Raw genomic sequence first — 16,956 nt, forward strand, 5'->3', positions numbered from 1 at the left:
TCAGACATACACATTTTCTTATGTTGTATGAAATTATTGTTCTTATTAATGATGGTAGGTATTATTGAATGCTTATTATATACCAAGATGTATTTATTTGTCACCGTAATCCTTTGAATTAGATATTATTCTTTTAATAAAGATGAAGAAATTAGGATTTACAGAGAATTAAAACTTGTGCATGGTTAGGCATCTAGTAAATGGTAGAGCTCAGATTTAAACTAAGTATATCTGAATGTAGACTTCTCTTTAAACCCTCTCTTAGAAGATTTATCAGCTTCTTGAGATACTTTTAGTGAACAAGCTAAAAAGTTACTGCTTTAGTTGGTTATAAAATTTTGAAATATTGGGTACTTTAAACACTTAACATGGTATCAGTAGCTGCATGAACTTTGATATGTACTGAGTGAATTTATTTTTATTTGAGGACATGGAAAATAGAAAAATTCGCAGAAAACTAAAGATCATCAAGTATCATATAATTTCAAAAAGCATATTCTGTAAATTACACCAGTTTTCTTCATGTCAGGCCTTGGCAAGATTGAAAACAATGTCTGCAAACATCTTAGGAGGAAGCAGTAATCACTCTGACAAAGTATAAATTCATACGGAATAGGTTATGTCAAATATACCTTTATATATTTTTTTTTGTTAGGGTTATAGGGTAGAACTTTAGTTCTCAAACTGTGTGGTGAGGCAACCTGGAGCATCATGGTGCCTTGACTATTTTATAATTTTGAAGGAAACAGCTATATCTTTTGGCAAACTGCAGACCACTACTCTTAAACAGTTTGGACCTAACTAATAAATGGAACTTCTAGGTATTTCTCTTGGCCTAGAGGCATTGTAAAAAAATTAATTAGATACTTGGTAGAGTAGATAGACTTCAGCAATATATTGTTTATATTTAGAGGGTGCTGATTAATATTCTTATGTCACCCAAATAAAAAAAATTTAGAGGCTTGTCCTCAAACCTTTATTTTTAAGGGGAGCACTAGAAAAAACATTTAAAGGATACAGTCATGATATTTCCAGAAGATATAAAGTGGAAATTGTAAATATGTGGTATGATTGATCAGGAAACAAGATAATCTTAATAGACCATAGCTACAACAAACTTGAATAAAATTTAACAGGAATAAATTTAATGTATTTTGAATCTAAAGAAGCTCCCCCACAGGGAGCCTAATATGGGACTTGATCCCAGGACCCCAGGATCAGTCACCCCCTGAGTCAAAGGCAGATGCTCAACCACTGAGCCACCCACCCAGGTGCCCCCCCTCTTTTTCCGCAGCGTGGAGCCTAACATGGGACTTGAACTCATGACCCCTGAGATCAAGACCTGAGCTGAGATCAGGAGTCCAGGGGGGTGGGGGGCACTTAGGTGGCTCAGTTGGTTAAGTTCAACTCTTGATTTTGACTCAGGTCATGATCTCAGGGTTGTGAGATCAAGCCCTGCATTGGGATCAGCACACCGAAGTCCTCTCCAGATTCTCCCTCTCCCACTTCCCACTACATGCACTTTGTCTCAAATAAATCTTAAAAAGACACTTAACTGAGTGGGCTATGTATGTGCCCCAAAAGAATGGACATTTTAATGTGAAAAAAGTAGGATGACATAGTCTTAGAATACAGATTATCCTGTGGATTTAATAAATTTGGATTTGTAGAAATTAGGTACTCATTTCTTTATATTACTGACACCTATTGAAAACTTTTTGATAGAATACCACTGGTCAGAGAATGAATCTGGCTAGTCACTATGTTGTTCTAACCCTCAGTTAGGCCTTGGAGATGCTCTCACACCTGGACACATGTCTCTCTGTAGTAGAAATGAGCCTATGCGAAGAGGCCTCAAGGCTGATTTGAGCCTTCCCTCCCTTGGTCATTGCTTGGATAGCTGCAGGGGGAGCTTTTTAGGCACCCTTCATCTCTCTTACCATTCATTACCTTTGATCCACTACTATCATCGTAAGTTTATTTTTTGAATTTGTACATGTTAATATGATCAGGTCTCAACAAAACCTTGACTTTGTGAGCAAGCCATTCTGTCTCATTAGGGTACCTTTACAACTCGCTTTTTTTTCTTTCTTTTTTAATATGTTGATTTTACAGTTTAATACTGAGTAAAATTTATTTCTCTTAATTTCAGTTCCTGGTGGAGTATATATTTACAATAGGTTAAATTAGGGAAAAAGAAACAAGTTTAAACGTGTATCAGGATTTGCTTCTCTCCTGCAAGCTCCTTGTAAATGATAAGAAAAACAATAGAAAAGCTTTGAAGCTAGTATAATTATATTCTGCTATAAGAATATAAGTGCCCTTATCTTTTATAACTAGTAATCATTGGTAAGGAAAAGACTAACTGCTGTGTGTGTGATACTCTCCTAATTCCATGCTTCATGATACTGATGGTCTCATATTTATGAATATACTATAATCCTTTTCCACTGTCAGGGTTCAACAACGTTTACAATTCCCTTAAACTTAAGCTATTCTCTTTGCGCCTCAGTGTTTTGCTTTCCTCAGAAGGATTTATTCTTTTTCCCCCTTCTCATCCTTAAGTTCCCTTTTAATATTGCTTCCTTTGCTAAGTTCAAGACTCTTCACATATTTCCTATTTTAAAAATGCTGGATGCTAACTACCTTGTCATCTCCCTTTCACATAGGATTTTTTTTAAGAGAAAGAGAACACAAGTGGCGGGGGTGGGGGGGTGACAGAGGGACAGGGAAGAAGCAGGTTCCCTTTTGAGCCTTTTTGAGCAGGGAGGATAACATGGGGCTCCATCCCAGGACTCTGGGATCATGACTGAGTAGAAGGCAGACGCTTGACCAGTAGAGCCACCCAAGTGCCCCATACGTAGAATTCTTACCCAAACATTAATACCTCTCTTCTCTCCCATTGTTCATGGAAAAAGGAAACCCAAAGGAAAATCACAAGTAGGTTTTTTGTCTTGTTTTCCTACTTGCCAAAGTGATACAGGCTAGTTTCAGAAATATTGAGAAATTAGACTTACTTATATTTCCACCATGTAGAATTACCATGACTAGGAGAAGTAGAGGAACAGATTTTAGTTCAATACAAGGGTTGTCCAATGGGTGGGCCATTGTGGGATTTAATGCATGTGCTCAAACTGAAACTATTAAACTAGAGGTTTAAATGACCATGTGTCAGGTATATCCAGATAGCAATAGAGGAATACTTTATTCAGCAAGAAGTTAGACTAATCAATACTTAAGATCTCCTCCAATTTAAATATGATTTTTTTGTCTTGTACTTTTTAGTGGGTATTGGCATTAAGGAACATTTTCTCCACACTGTCATAACATCTGGTTTTTTTGTAATTTGTATGTTATTGTCTGTCCTGGTGACTTCTTTTCCCTAATTCAAACTGAATGGCAAATTGAAACTTATGGTCAACTTTTTCTTTTTGGCTAACTTTTTCTAATTCTCTTTTCCCTATATATTGGATCCTCACTATTTGCCTGCTCCCCTCCTTATGGCTTTACTTCTCCTCTTCTCTTATCAGTAATTCTGGCTAGTCTGACTTTGCTTATATAGGTCTTTTTTTTTTTTTTTTTTTTAGAAATTCTTTTTTCTAAGATTATTTATTTGTTTATTCATGAGAGACACAGAGAGATAGAGGCAGAGACACAGGCAGAGGGAGAAGCAGGCTCCATGCAGGGAGCCTGATGTGGGACTCGATCCGGGGACTCCAGGATCACACCCTGGGCCGAAGGCAGGCTCTAAACCACTGAGCCACCCAGGCATCCCTATATAGGTCTTAATACATTTCTTCAAATAGCTTTTTTTAAAGGCTTTTTTTTTTAGAGCAGTTTTAGGTCCACAGCAAAACTAAGGGAGAAGGTACAGAGATTTTCCATATATTATCCTTGTCTTCCCATTTACGAAGTCTTCCCCTCATGAACATCCCCCACCAGAGTGGTACGCTGTTGAGGCTGATGAGCTTACATTCAGTTAGCTTTTTAATATTAGCCATGTAATAGCCATGTAAGACTATCTAGCCATGTAAGACTATCTTATAAAACTACTGAGTGCCTCTTAACCTTTGTGCTTTATGGGTGCTTTTGCTTTTCATGTCTTTTTCTCTCTATTGCATCATTTAATTTGGGAAAAGCTGACAGCAGTTCCATTCCATCAGATAGACATTATGCCACTTAAACAGAGGAGGAAGCTTAAAGAATAAACGCCCTACATTCTTTTCTCATTAACTCTGTACTACCCCAGCACTTCTACCTTAAACCATATTGATTCATTTTTTATTTCTTAGATTATTTCTTCTACCTAGATTGCTACATAATTTTTGTGATGTTTTTAACTCTAAATCACTTACAATCACGTTTCAAACTTTAAAAATATCCCTTACCTATAAAGCATGTGAGCTGTGGATGTTAAGTAATCTGCCCAGATGCCTTTATAATAAGACAAGGAGAGAGAAAAGATACTCCTTTTTCCCTCTCTTTTCCAGATGAAAAAAGGAATTTGTCTTAGAATAATTACTTTTTAACACGTTTTAATGCCTCTGTATTTTACTTTGCAAATTCCTAATTTCTTACTATATAATTGTGGTTTATATAGTGTTTATGTTATCATTACTTTATTATTAATCTAGATTACTGCTTTACTGATTTTAAGTGAAATAATTTTAGAACTCAGGAGATGGAGAAGATAGTGTGTTTAATTTATCTAAAATAGTATGTGCCTGTGAATTCTTAATAATGTTTAATAAAGGAAATGACTATTAAATAAATCGACTATTTACGGTTTATTTCCATGAATCTGGCACAAATTGTGCCAATAGTTTAGCAGTTTTACTATTTTAGATAGGAATAAGAATATGAGTATGGGTTTTTCTTTTTGGTGTACATGAAGTAGTAAACAAATGCATGTGAAAAATAAAGTATGAGAGGTCATAGAATCAATTAAGCTGATTTTATCCATTATTCTTTTAATAAGGTTTATTGCTCTCATTTTTGTATATTGAATCACCCTTGCATTTTGGAACTCTTTTTTATACATATTTATATATTTATGTCTTCAAAGACAGATATAATATTGGCAAATAGTTGACACCCTAAAGTATTTTTTAAACATGAGAGGGAAAAAGAGTCTACAACCATACTTCCTGGTATGAAGCCTGATCTCGTCTGTCCTGGGAAGCTAAGCAGGGTTGGTCCTGGTTAGTACTTGAATGGGAGAGGAAAGAGAAATAATAATGTTAAGCAAAAATCATTACAGATTTTAAGCTTGTGATTGAAAGCAGTGAGTTATATAAATTTGCTTATTTAAACAGGCTTAGGAAAAGACTACTCAGTGAAGCTAAATCTATAAATTATCTAAATAAATAGAACAGGAGTACTTTATATATTTAAATGGTTGAAAATCTATAAACCAAAACCATTATATATACAACCAGGTTTTAGTAAAATAATTCTGTGCACGTGTTGTATTAATATACACCAGTTGGGGGTTTCGACTGGCAGACATTGGACATAGTACCTTAGGATGGGAAATCAAGCATGTTTTACTTCTAGAAAAGTTAGAGGTGCAGTCAGGATACACAGCACAGGGAACAGCAACTATATGTAATTGCAAGTGGTGGTGTAAGCTTCTAGGACCCTCCAAAAGTGCCTTACCAGTAGACATACAGTTTCAGTCTGAGTGTCATATCCTCTTAAAGTTTATGGGCCCTCTTCAGGCCCAGCCTTATAGAAGGGACTACAGCTGATTAGGTCACAGCCTTGCTTGGATATATGCAGGGAGATATCTTGCATCCAGACTAGATATTGATCTTATAATTATACAGCACATAATATGACTGCTAGAGGATAGTGCATGTGCACTACAGAGGCATAAACAAATTTCTCATTCATTCTTAATCTACTCAAACTACCATGGGTAATGTGAAGTATGTTTCTGAATTTGGTGATATGGAACTAGATTAAGGGTTAGCTACCTACATATACCTGACAGTCATAATAAAAGATTCTTAACCACCTATAGAAATGATCTAATCCTAGAAAATTCCAATGATGGAAATCAGGAAGTGTTTAAACCTATTGGAAGATAGAATAGACAGTATTTCATGTATTATTCAGAGCATAACTTACTTATGGTCTTAAAGAAAGGCTGTAGGAAGTTTGTGTGCCTTTGTAGCCAAAATCTGAGTGGAAGCACAACTAATCACTTGCTTGTCTTTCTAACTCACCTCCAAAATTAACTGCAGTTGATACTATGCTATGAGTTATCTGATTATTGGGACTGGATTTTATTTATTTTTGTATCTTTCAAAATATGTAACAGGCATAATATGTAAAAGGCATAATGTATGTTAGATACAATAGAACAGGCACAGTGTATTTAAATGTTCAATAAATATTATTTTTATATATTTTTTTAATTTGAGTTTTTAAAATAAAATTTTTGTTTAAATAGGAAGTGCACACAAGCGGGTGAGAGGGGCAGAGTCGGAGAGGGAGAGAGAATCTTAAACAGGTTCTTAAATTTAGCACAGAGCCTGATTTAGGCAGAGATTAATCTCATGACCCTGATTGAGATCATGACCTGAGCCAAAATCAAGAGGTGACACTAACCAATTGAACCACCCCAGGCACCCTTGTATTTTTTATTTGTTGTCTAAGCTCAACATGTTTACTTTCTTTTATAATTGTCAGAGAAACATACAGAAATACAACCTGTCCATTTTACTTTTAATAGTTTTGATATTCAAGGAATTTAGACATTGCTTTTTAGTGTATTTTTGAAAACTCAAACTTTTTATTCATTGTTGAATTTATATTTCATTTTTGAAATTGCTATTATGCTGCTTTAATTTTACTTCAGTGCTGTTTTTCTTTTTAAGATTTTATTTATTTATTCATGATAGTCACACACAGAGAGAGAGGCAGAGGGACACAGGCAGAGGGAGAAGCAGGCTCCATGCAGGGTGCCCGACGTGGGATTCGATCCCGGGTCTCCAGGATCACGCCCTGGGCCAAAGGCAGGCGCTAAACCGCTGCACCACTCAGGGATCCCTTCAATGATGTTTAAAGAAGGTTCTTAGATAGGTACTGAGTACTGAAATAAGCTGCAGTATCGGAAGCTATTGAGAATATTCTATAATTATAGTCCAAAATAATTTTATGTGTCTGTAAGTAGAATAGATTAAATAAATGTAAAAGAAACCTTGATAAGATTTGGAGTAGTAGTATTAGTAATAGTAAAGAAAAGTGATTTAAGTAGTAGATAGAAATTTAGCGATTTCATTACAGGGGAAGGTTTTATTTCACTTTCTGCAACAAAGACAACATTTGGAATAAGGCTAATTTTTAATTTTTTGAGATATTTAATGTTCAAAATTTCTGACTCTGCTATTTGTCCAAAATATTCAGGCAAAAGGGGCAACTAGCTGTGGAAAGAGCTAAACAAGTGGAAGAGTTCCTACAGCGAAAACGGGAAGCACGGCAAAATAAAGCTCGAGCCGAAGGACATATGGTATGATTTTTTTTTTGAGATTTTTGAGCATATTAATATTCAAAGTGAAGGTCTGGAACAAGGTAGGTATAAATGAATTCTAAATCTTTACAAACATTTACTCTAAAGATTTATAGAGTATAAAGTTATGATACACCTTAACTTCTGCTATATCTTTTATACCAAGGTGAAATTCTGTTGATGGTTTGGTTAATTAGGAGTAAGTTCATAGTTGTATTCTTCCTTTTAAAAAGAGAAGTAGATATTTATATTAAAAGCAATCTAGATATTTATATTAAAACAAATGAGTTGTTACATTGCTAGGATTGTTTTTTTTCATACATGCTTTTGGTTTTAAATACTTTTAAGTAGCAAAGATTTTTAAAGGAAAAATGGGAAACATTTCAATAAATAGAAGTTTATGTATCTTCTCAAAAGCACATTAGAAGCAAAGTGTATTAAAATCTCCAGTTATGCCAGCTAACTAAATTAAGTCATGTATCCAAGAAAATAGTAACAGTTTTTAGGTAGTCTACTTAATGGTTTTGACTTGTAGAGATGCACAAATGCCTTTGACCTTTTGTCCACAGGACAGCTGATGATTCTATCAGCTTACCACACCATGAAGCGCCCTGCTAAATAGAAAATAGGTCAATTATATGATCATGTATTTTGATTAGGTTTATAACTACTGTAAGTTCATAAGTGTTATCTTTGTGAGTTTATTTGTGTAATTATTTCAATTTAAGATATTTTTTCTTTGCAATAATATCAGTGAAAGATATTTAGATTTTTTAATGGTTACCTTTCATATTTTTAACACAGGTTTGTTTTTGAACTTTGGAATTAATCTGTATCTGTATCCTTCCTGTAGATAGTAGAAGAGAACCTTCTGATTTTTCTCTGACCCCCGTATCTCCAAAGATAATAGCATCCAGAATTTTAGTTACAGATTTTAATTTAAAATATTTTAGAAAAATTATTAGGCTTGTCAAGATTTACATATTTCTTTCCTCATCATTACATACTGCTATTCTGTCCTCATTTTGTTTTTCTTTATGATGGAGAATACTCTAGCAATTCTTTTGGACAGAAACTTCCCAAGATAAATTGGAAATGTATTTATTTTGTCCTCATGTTTAATGATAATTTGTATGATGATCAGTTGGTGAATATGCTTAGCATTTGTAGGCCTGAAAAAATGTTTTGCCTTCTTTTTTGAAAAATATTTCTAGTGAGTATAATATTACAGGTTGAGATTTTTTCTTTCAGTACTTTCAAGATGTTTCTCCAATTATCTTCTGGCATATCTATTTCTGATTAGAGGTTAGCTGTCATTCATATCTTTTACCTCTACATGTAATATGTCTTTTTTCTCTACTGACTTTTAACTTATCACTGGAAGCAATTTGATTACAGTGTAGCTTGGTGTAGTTTTCTTCATTTTTATTTTCTTGGAATTCAATGAGCTTCTTGGATCTGTGGATTTATAATTTTCATCAAATTTGGAAAAATTTCATCTGTTATTTATTCAAAAAATGTTTTCTGTTCTTTTTGATTCTGAGACTCTCAGTGCCCATGTACTAGACCATGTGATGCTCTCTATAAACAGCTTGCTTAGGGTCTGTTCATTTTTTTCATTCTTTCTTCTATTTTCTATTTTGGATAGCTTTTATTTCTGCATCTTCAGGTTCATTAATCTTGTCTTCTGCCTTGTCTGATCTGTTAATCCCATGCAGACATTGTATTATATTCATCTCAGGAAATTTTTCATCTTGTATTTTTTATTTCTAAAAGTTTATTTGGGTCATTTTTATACTTTCCCTGTCTCTCTTTATAATGTTTGTGCTTTTCTCTACATTCTTGAATTTGAATATAATAGCTGTATTAATTACCGTCTCTAATAATTCAGTTATCTTTGTCATTTCTTAATGACTTTTCTTCTCATTGGGGTTATCTTTTCCTGCTTCACATGCCTGCTAATTTGTGATTGGATGCCAGGCATTGTGTATATTATTTTGGATTTTTTGGTATTTAAATATGTTGGGGCTTTATTCTGGGATTCCGTTAAGTTACTAGGAAATAGTTTGAATCTTTCATGGCTTGCTTTTAAGATCTGCTAGGCAGATCCAGAACAGCCTTAAGGCTAGAACTAATTTGGCCCCATATCTTCAAATACTGCTTCTTCTCCTTAAGATAACTCCTATTAGATGGATAGATGTCCTTTTTGTACTTCAGTTTCATCCTTTTTATCCCTTTCTCTCTTACTGCTATGTTTTAGGAATATTTTTAGGCCTGGATTTCATCTCTAATATCTTCTTTAGTTTTGTCTACTCTATTGTTCAGCTCATCTAATGAATTTCTTTTTTTCACTTAGGAACTTGTATTTTTTGTGTCCATGAATTCTAATTAGTTTTCCCTTAGATTTCCTTAATCATATTCTCTGATAATACTAGTTTTTGCAAAATCTTGTTTTTAGTGTGCTATTGGCCATACTTTGGTTTCTTCCATTTTTGAGTTCTCTATTTCATATGGTTGGCATTTGTCAAATGTTTGGTGTTCTTGACAGTGTTCATATTTGGGAGTGGCTATTTTATTGCTTATTACCTTTGTTTGAGTGGTTTCCTGGTGAGATGGGAGAGTGCTACTGACCTGTCCTCTGCAGTTTTCAGTGAAAGTAGAGAATAGATGGCACGTGTATTGATATTCTGTCAGGCAAACACCTCAGCAGTTTATTTTCTGGGCTTAGGAGACTCTCATTCATTTTCATTATAACCAGTCACTCAGAGGATTGGCCTTTTACCTCTAATCTCTCTCTGATCACCCATATATAAAGGGTAACTGACTCTGCTTTCTGGCTTGTGGAGATGAGTAATGCAATAGAGGTAACCCTCTTCTTGTAACTACTGTTGTCTGCCTCTAGACCTTCTCATGTTCTCAGCTTCCATGAGTCTGAGAGCATGCCTCGTATTGCTTACACCTTCTGTGATAGTATTCTTTCTGACATGCTTTTGCTAGTGAAGCTTCTCACTTAAAACTGACTTTGTGGGACACCTGGGTGGCTCAACGGTTGGGCATCTGCCTTCGGCTCAGGGCATGATCCCATGGTCTCCGGATCGAGTCCCACATCAGGCTCCCTGCATGGAACCTGCTTCTCCCTCTGCCTATGTCTCTGCCTGCCTCTCTCTCTCTCTCTCTGTCTCTCATGAATAAATAAATAAAATCTTTAAAAAAAAAACTGACTTTGTGTACTTTTCCTTATCTCCTGATTCCTTCTGTACTTGGGACTAGCAAGAGTTTTGCTGGTTTTTGAGTGCTGATATATATTCACTTAAAACAACTTTATTCTAGGATTTTGCAAGAAGGTAAGCTATAGTGTCATGTTGACATCTTGCAAACAGGTTTTAGTATTTTTATTTTGTTGTCATTTTCAAAAAACTTTAAAAAACGCTTAGAGATCAGGAGTGCATCTTAACAATGATTTTTATATGATCTTCCAAGATGTATTTTGTAAAACAATATAGAATTTCTTCATTCCCTAGATGACTAATGTTTACATAACACTTTTCTTTAAAAAGATATGGGCAAGAGTGAAGAATTTCTATTTTTCTATTTTATATTTGGGTATGTGCATCATATACTAAGTTTTTTCTATCTACTAATTTAAAAACAAGGCAGTTAAACATTTTGGGCATAGTAGCTTAATTTAACATGATTTAATTAAAGCTTAATCAGATATAGTTTGTCTCTACAGTAATTTATAATCTTAATATTGAATAGGAATATATACACTAGTAATGTGAGGCAGTGAATAGGAGTGTGAGCTAAAGTTAACTGTGAGAAGGCCTCACAGATTTTAAGTTTGAAATTAGAAATTTTTTGTGGAAAAAAAAAAAATAAAAATAAAAAAATAATAAAAAAATAAAAATAAAAAAAAAAAGAAAAAAAAAGAAATTTTTTGTGAATAAATAGAGATACTATATAAAATTTGCCTCTCTGTATTAGTTTTCTATTGTGTAACAAAGTACCATAAACTTAGAGGCTTAAAGCAACACAAATTTATTACAGTTTCTGTGCATCAAAATCTGCCATGTTTTTGTTTTTTTTTTTTATCTGCCATGTTTTAAATGGATCTTCTGCTCATGGTCTCATAAGGCTAAAACCATGGTGTCAGCCAACTGTGTCCTTATCTGAGGCTCAGTTAGGGCAAGATCTTCTTCACTCTTTACTGTGTTGGTAGGATTCTTTTTCTTGCTGTTATAGGATTGAGGTCCTCACTGTCTGACTAGCTTTTGACCAGGAATCAATCTCAATTCTAAGAGACTACTGTCAGGTCTTTGCCATGTGGCCCTCTTCATCTCAGCAACAGATAACTTCTTATTCATCAGACTCCTCCCATGCTTTAAATTTCTGACTGCCACTTCGACACCCAGCTGGAGAAAACTCTGATTTTAAAGAGCTCATGTGATACCACTTTATACCTGTCAAAATGGCTGGTATCAAAATAAGAAATAGCAAGTCTTGGTAAGGATGTGGAGGTAAAGAGACCTCTTGTGCTGAGTGGAAATGGAAATTAGTGTGGCCACTATCAAAAATAGCATGGAAGTTCTGCATAAAATTAAAAATAGAAATACCACTTGACTCAGCAATTCCGTATCTGGTTATTTGTCCAAAATAAACAAAAATACTAATTGGAAAAGATACATGCACCCCTATGTTTACAATAGCTAAGATATGGAATCAACCTAAGATAGATGAATGGATGCAGAAGATAAAGTATGTACACAGAGACAGACAGACAGACACACACACACACACACAAACCCTCCACACACACACATAGGAATACTACTCAGCCATGGAAAAGAATGAAATCTTAATATATGCAACAACATGGATAGACCTAGAAGATGTTATGCTGAGTAAAATAAGTAGGGAAAGACAGTAAACTATGTGACTTTACTTATATGTGAAATCTAAAAAACAAGATAGAAATAGACTCATAAATACAGAGAACAAAATGGTGATTACCAGAGGGGCATAGTGTGAGAAGATGGAAAAAAATAGGTGAAGGGGATAAAGTGGTACAAACTTCTAGTTATAAATAAGTGATGGGGATGTGAAGTACAGCATAGGGAATATAGTCAGTTATGTTGTAGAATATATAGTGACAGTAACTAGACTTACTATAGGATCATTTTGTAATGTAAATAGATACTGAATCACTCTGTTGTACATCTGAAACTAATATAATATTGTATGTCAACTGTACTTAAAAAAACAGAAGTAGCTCACAAATATCTCCTCTCAGTAAATAAATATGTAAACAAATAAATAAATGGCTCATGTGATTTGGTCAGACCCAATGGATAATGTCTCTATAATGTCAGTCTTCCCATTTAACATCACTTAACTGTGGGGATAAAAATCATCATATAAAAATGCTAGGGATTATGTAGCATTTGTCACCCTGTTGGAGCAGTAAGGGTAACAAGAAACCTTAGAACTTTTAAAATTTCTGTCTACCACACTCCCTTTGTCTGTAATCTTAGAAACTACGTCTGGAGACAGTAGACTAGGCCAGTTGTGAATGAGCTTCTTTTAAGTACTGTCTTTATCAACATGCTTGATGGTACAACATTCTACTCAGGTCTTCAAAGAAGAACTTTTTAAAAAACTGGTTTTTATTAAGATGCAGTTTAAATACAATGAAATTCATGACTGATAAGTGTGTATCGTGATGAATATGGACAAAGTAGTCATGTAACAACCACTGCCACAATCATGATATAGCATTATCCCATCATCATTTAAGTTTTTTCATCTCACAATAAGAAAAACAAAATTTGTTACTGTATGAGATGGTTCGTGTTAACTAAATTTATTGCAAGAATTATTTTTCCATATATACATATATCAAGTCATTATGTTGTACACCTTAAATTAGTACAATGTTATGTAATAATTATATCTCAATAAAATTGGTGGGAGGGGTTTTTGTGTCTTTGTAACCACACTGCCACCAACTATAGGCAACCACTGATGTGTGCTCCCTGTCAGTATGGTTTTGTCTTTTAAAAAATCTTATGTAGGGGAAACCTAGGTGGCTCAGTGGGAAGAGCATGTGACTCTTAATCTCAGGATCGTGAATTTGAGTCCCATGTTGTATGTAGAGATCATTTACATAAATAAAAATTTTTTAAAAGTAAGGATTTTATATAACTTTATCAAATACTTAGTAATGGTTTTTTGAGATTGATGTATATTAGTAGTTCTTTTTTATTCCATCGTGTAGATGCACCATAATTTGTTTACATATATGGAGTTTCCAAACTTTTAAGTTCATAAACTTATATGCATACCTGTATATTGTTTATATACATGTATAATTGGTTAGCCTGTCCTTCCTAGGGAGCCCTTCTTTCTGAATTGGCATATTCCTCCTTACTATGTGTTAACTTAGCTAGTGACTATTTTTACATTTGAGCTTCTGAATATTGCTGAAGGAAATTAAAGTTTTGATGATTAACGTCAGCTCAATTTTTGGTCTCTGGTTTCAGCCAAGCTGTCAGTCCTGTCTTCAGTAGCCGCTCCCATTGTCCACAGTGGAAATTTTCTTCCATAATTTTGTCCCTTATCTCTCATTATTTCACAGAGAAAATTGGGCTTATGACTCCACATTGCCTCGCATTTTCTGCCCCTAAAATTATATTTTTATAATTGTACCAAATATTTGTTTTCTCTAGAGTCTTAGAGAAGGATAAAACTTCCTCTGTTCAAGTAATCTCTCCCATTCCATCATATTTGATAATTAAAATATTACTAATTGTTAACATCTCATATATTGGGTACTTACTATATGTTAGGTGTCATTTAAGTTCTTATTTCTAATCTCATAACAGTTTGGCAGATTCTGTTACATTTACATTTTATAGCCTACTAAGGTGTAAAGAAATTAGCTCATGCTTTACAGCTACTAAATGATAGAACAAGTATTTAAGTTTCTAATCTGGGGGTGCCTGGGTAGCTCAGTCAGACGGGTGTCTGCCTTTGTCTCAGATTGTGATCTTGGGGTCCTGGGATTGAGCCGTGCATCGGGCTCCCTGCTCCTTTGGGAGTCTGCTTCTCCCTCTGCCCCACCCCTACTTGTGTGCATGCTCTTTCTCTCTCTCTCAAATAAATAAATAAAATCTTTAAAAACAATACATTTCGATAGTCTGACTTTAGAGCCCACACTTTCATCTGTTTACTTAAGGGCCTTCCTTATTCCATTAGTTATTTCAGACTTTTTCTGAACTTTCCTTCTTTACTGGTACCCTCCCTAGCCTTCAGATATATTTGTGTTCCTGACATTCCTATGTAGTCATCATCTTGTCTTCCTCCTCTTCATAGCCAGGCACTTCAAATAAATGAAGAGACCTGCTGTCTCTTATTGCTACTATTCAATTTTCCATTCACATACACAGCTTATTATGACATAATCATATTGGAACTTGACCATTCTTTGATGTTTGGTCTCATGAGTACTTTAGCATTTCATCCTTGCCTTCTATGGCACCATATTCTTTTGGTTTATCCTTTACTTCTGATTATTATTTCTAAATATCTTCTACAGGATTCATCTTCTCAGTCTTTAAGTGCTGATATTCTCTGGGGTTCTCTCCTTGGTTATTTTCTCACGATAAATAATATCCTGGGAGTGTGCACATGTTTTTCAGTCAGGGACCAATGACTTCAATTATCTGTATCAGTTATTCAGACTTTTCTCCTAACTTCTGTCTAGCTGCCCTCTGGTCATCATTTCCTAGGTGTTGCATTGGCACCTCATTTTTAAAAATTTCTTTTGTTTTTAAAATTATCATACAGTTAGATTAACTATATTTTTCTTTTCCAGTTCTTTGAATTTTAACACATGTATAAATTCATGTAATCACCACCACAATCAGGTTACAGAATAATTTTGTCAACCCCCCCCCCCCAAATTTTCTTGTGTTATCTCTTAATATAGTCACACTTTCCCCACTACCCTGGCAACCACTGACTATTCTCTGTTACTTCAGTTTGTCTTTTTAAGAATGTCTTATCTTTAATGTATGTGTATACGTACATATAATAGTATCTAACTTTTGCAGTTGGCTTCCTTCATTTATTTTAATTATGTTCAACCAAGTTGTTGCATATATTAATTAGTAGCTTTACCTTTTTTTTAAATTGGTGAGTAGTATTCTATTATATGGATGTGCTACAGTTTGTCCATTTGCCTATTGAGGGTCATTTGGGTTTTTTCCAGGTTTTTGTAATTATGAGTAGTGCTGCTTTGATCAGTCATTTACAAGTTTTTGAGTCATTTAAGTTTTTATTTCTCTAGAGTAAATATCCAGGGGTGGGTTTGCTGAATCATATGGTAAATGTATATTTGACTTGATTTTAAAATACGTCAAACCATTTTCTAAAATACTTGTAAAGGGGATCCCTGGGTGGCTCAGCGGTTTAGCCCCTGCCTTTGGCCCAGGGCATGATCCTGGAGTCCCAGGATCAAGTCCCATGTTGGGCTCCCTGCATGGAGCCTGCTTCTCCCTCTGCCTGTGTCTCTGCCTCTCTCTCACACGTCTCTGTGTTTCTCATGAATAAATAAATAATCTTTAAAAATAAGTAAATAAAAATAAAATACTTGTACAATCCTGCATTCTTATCAGCAGTATATAAAAGTTCCACTTGTTCTGCATCCTCATCAGCATTTGGTATTGTCAGTATTTTTTATTTGAGCCATCTAGTTCATGTATAGGGATATCTCATTGTGGTTTAATTTGCATTTCTTTAAATGAGTGTGACATTGAATAACTTTTCATGAGCTTATTTGTCATCTTTAAAACCTCTTTAGGGAAGAAGTCCATTTTGTATTGTTTTCTTATGTAGCTTTGAGAGTTATTTTCTGGGTACAAGCCTTTTATTGGAAAAGTGATTTGCCATTATTTTCTCCTAGTTTGTAGGTTAGTCTATCATTCTCTGAATACTTTTGCAGAGCAGAGGTATTAGCTTTGATGAAGTCTTAAGTTGTCATTTTTTTGTTTGTTTATGGATATTTTGGTGTCCTGTCTGAGAACTCTTTGCCTATCTGACAGTAATAAAAAAGGTTCTTTTATTTTTTTAAAAAAAGTCTTATAGTTTTACTTTTTACCTTTAGGTCTGTGATCTATGAAAAAAATGTTTTTATTAGGGTAAAATACACATAATGTAAAATTTACTGTCTAAACGATTTTAAAATATTCGATTCACTGGCATTAACATTCACAATGATGTTTTCCTTCTCTTTGATTTGTTTATTTTGCTCTTTTTTCATCTTTCAAAGTCAAAGCTTAGATAATTGAGACCTTTCTTTTTCTCTAAAGGTATTGTATGCTATAAAATTTCCCCCTAACCACTGCTTTAGTTGTATTCACAAACTTCGCTGTATTGTATTT

At 34.3% G+C, this 16,956-nt stretch overlaps 1 protein-coding gene across 1 annotated transcript in view; it reads left to right on the forward strand.

Annotated features, from left to right (window-relative positions):
* The window catches only part of NEK1 (NIMA related kinase 1), a 234,607-nt gene that overhangs the window by 94,596 nt on the left and 123,055 nt on the right, over positions 1-16,956 (forward strand). The window contains exon 22 of the mRNA XM_041767197.1: positions 7,414-7,516. Coding sequence (XP_041623131.1) covers positions 7,414-7,516 — 103 coding nt within the window. The remainder of the gene's footprint in view (positions 1-7,413; positions 7,517-16,956) is intronic.

The sequence above is a fragment of the Vulpes lagopus genome, chromosome 8 (assembly GCF_018345385.1).
Source record: "Vulpes lagopus strain Blue_001 chromosome 8, ASM1834538v1, whole genome shotgun sequence".
NCBI lineage: Eukaryota > Metazoa > Chordata > Mammalia > Carnivora > Canidae > Vulpes > Vulpes lagopus.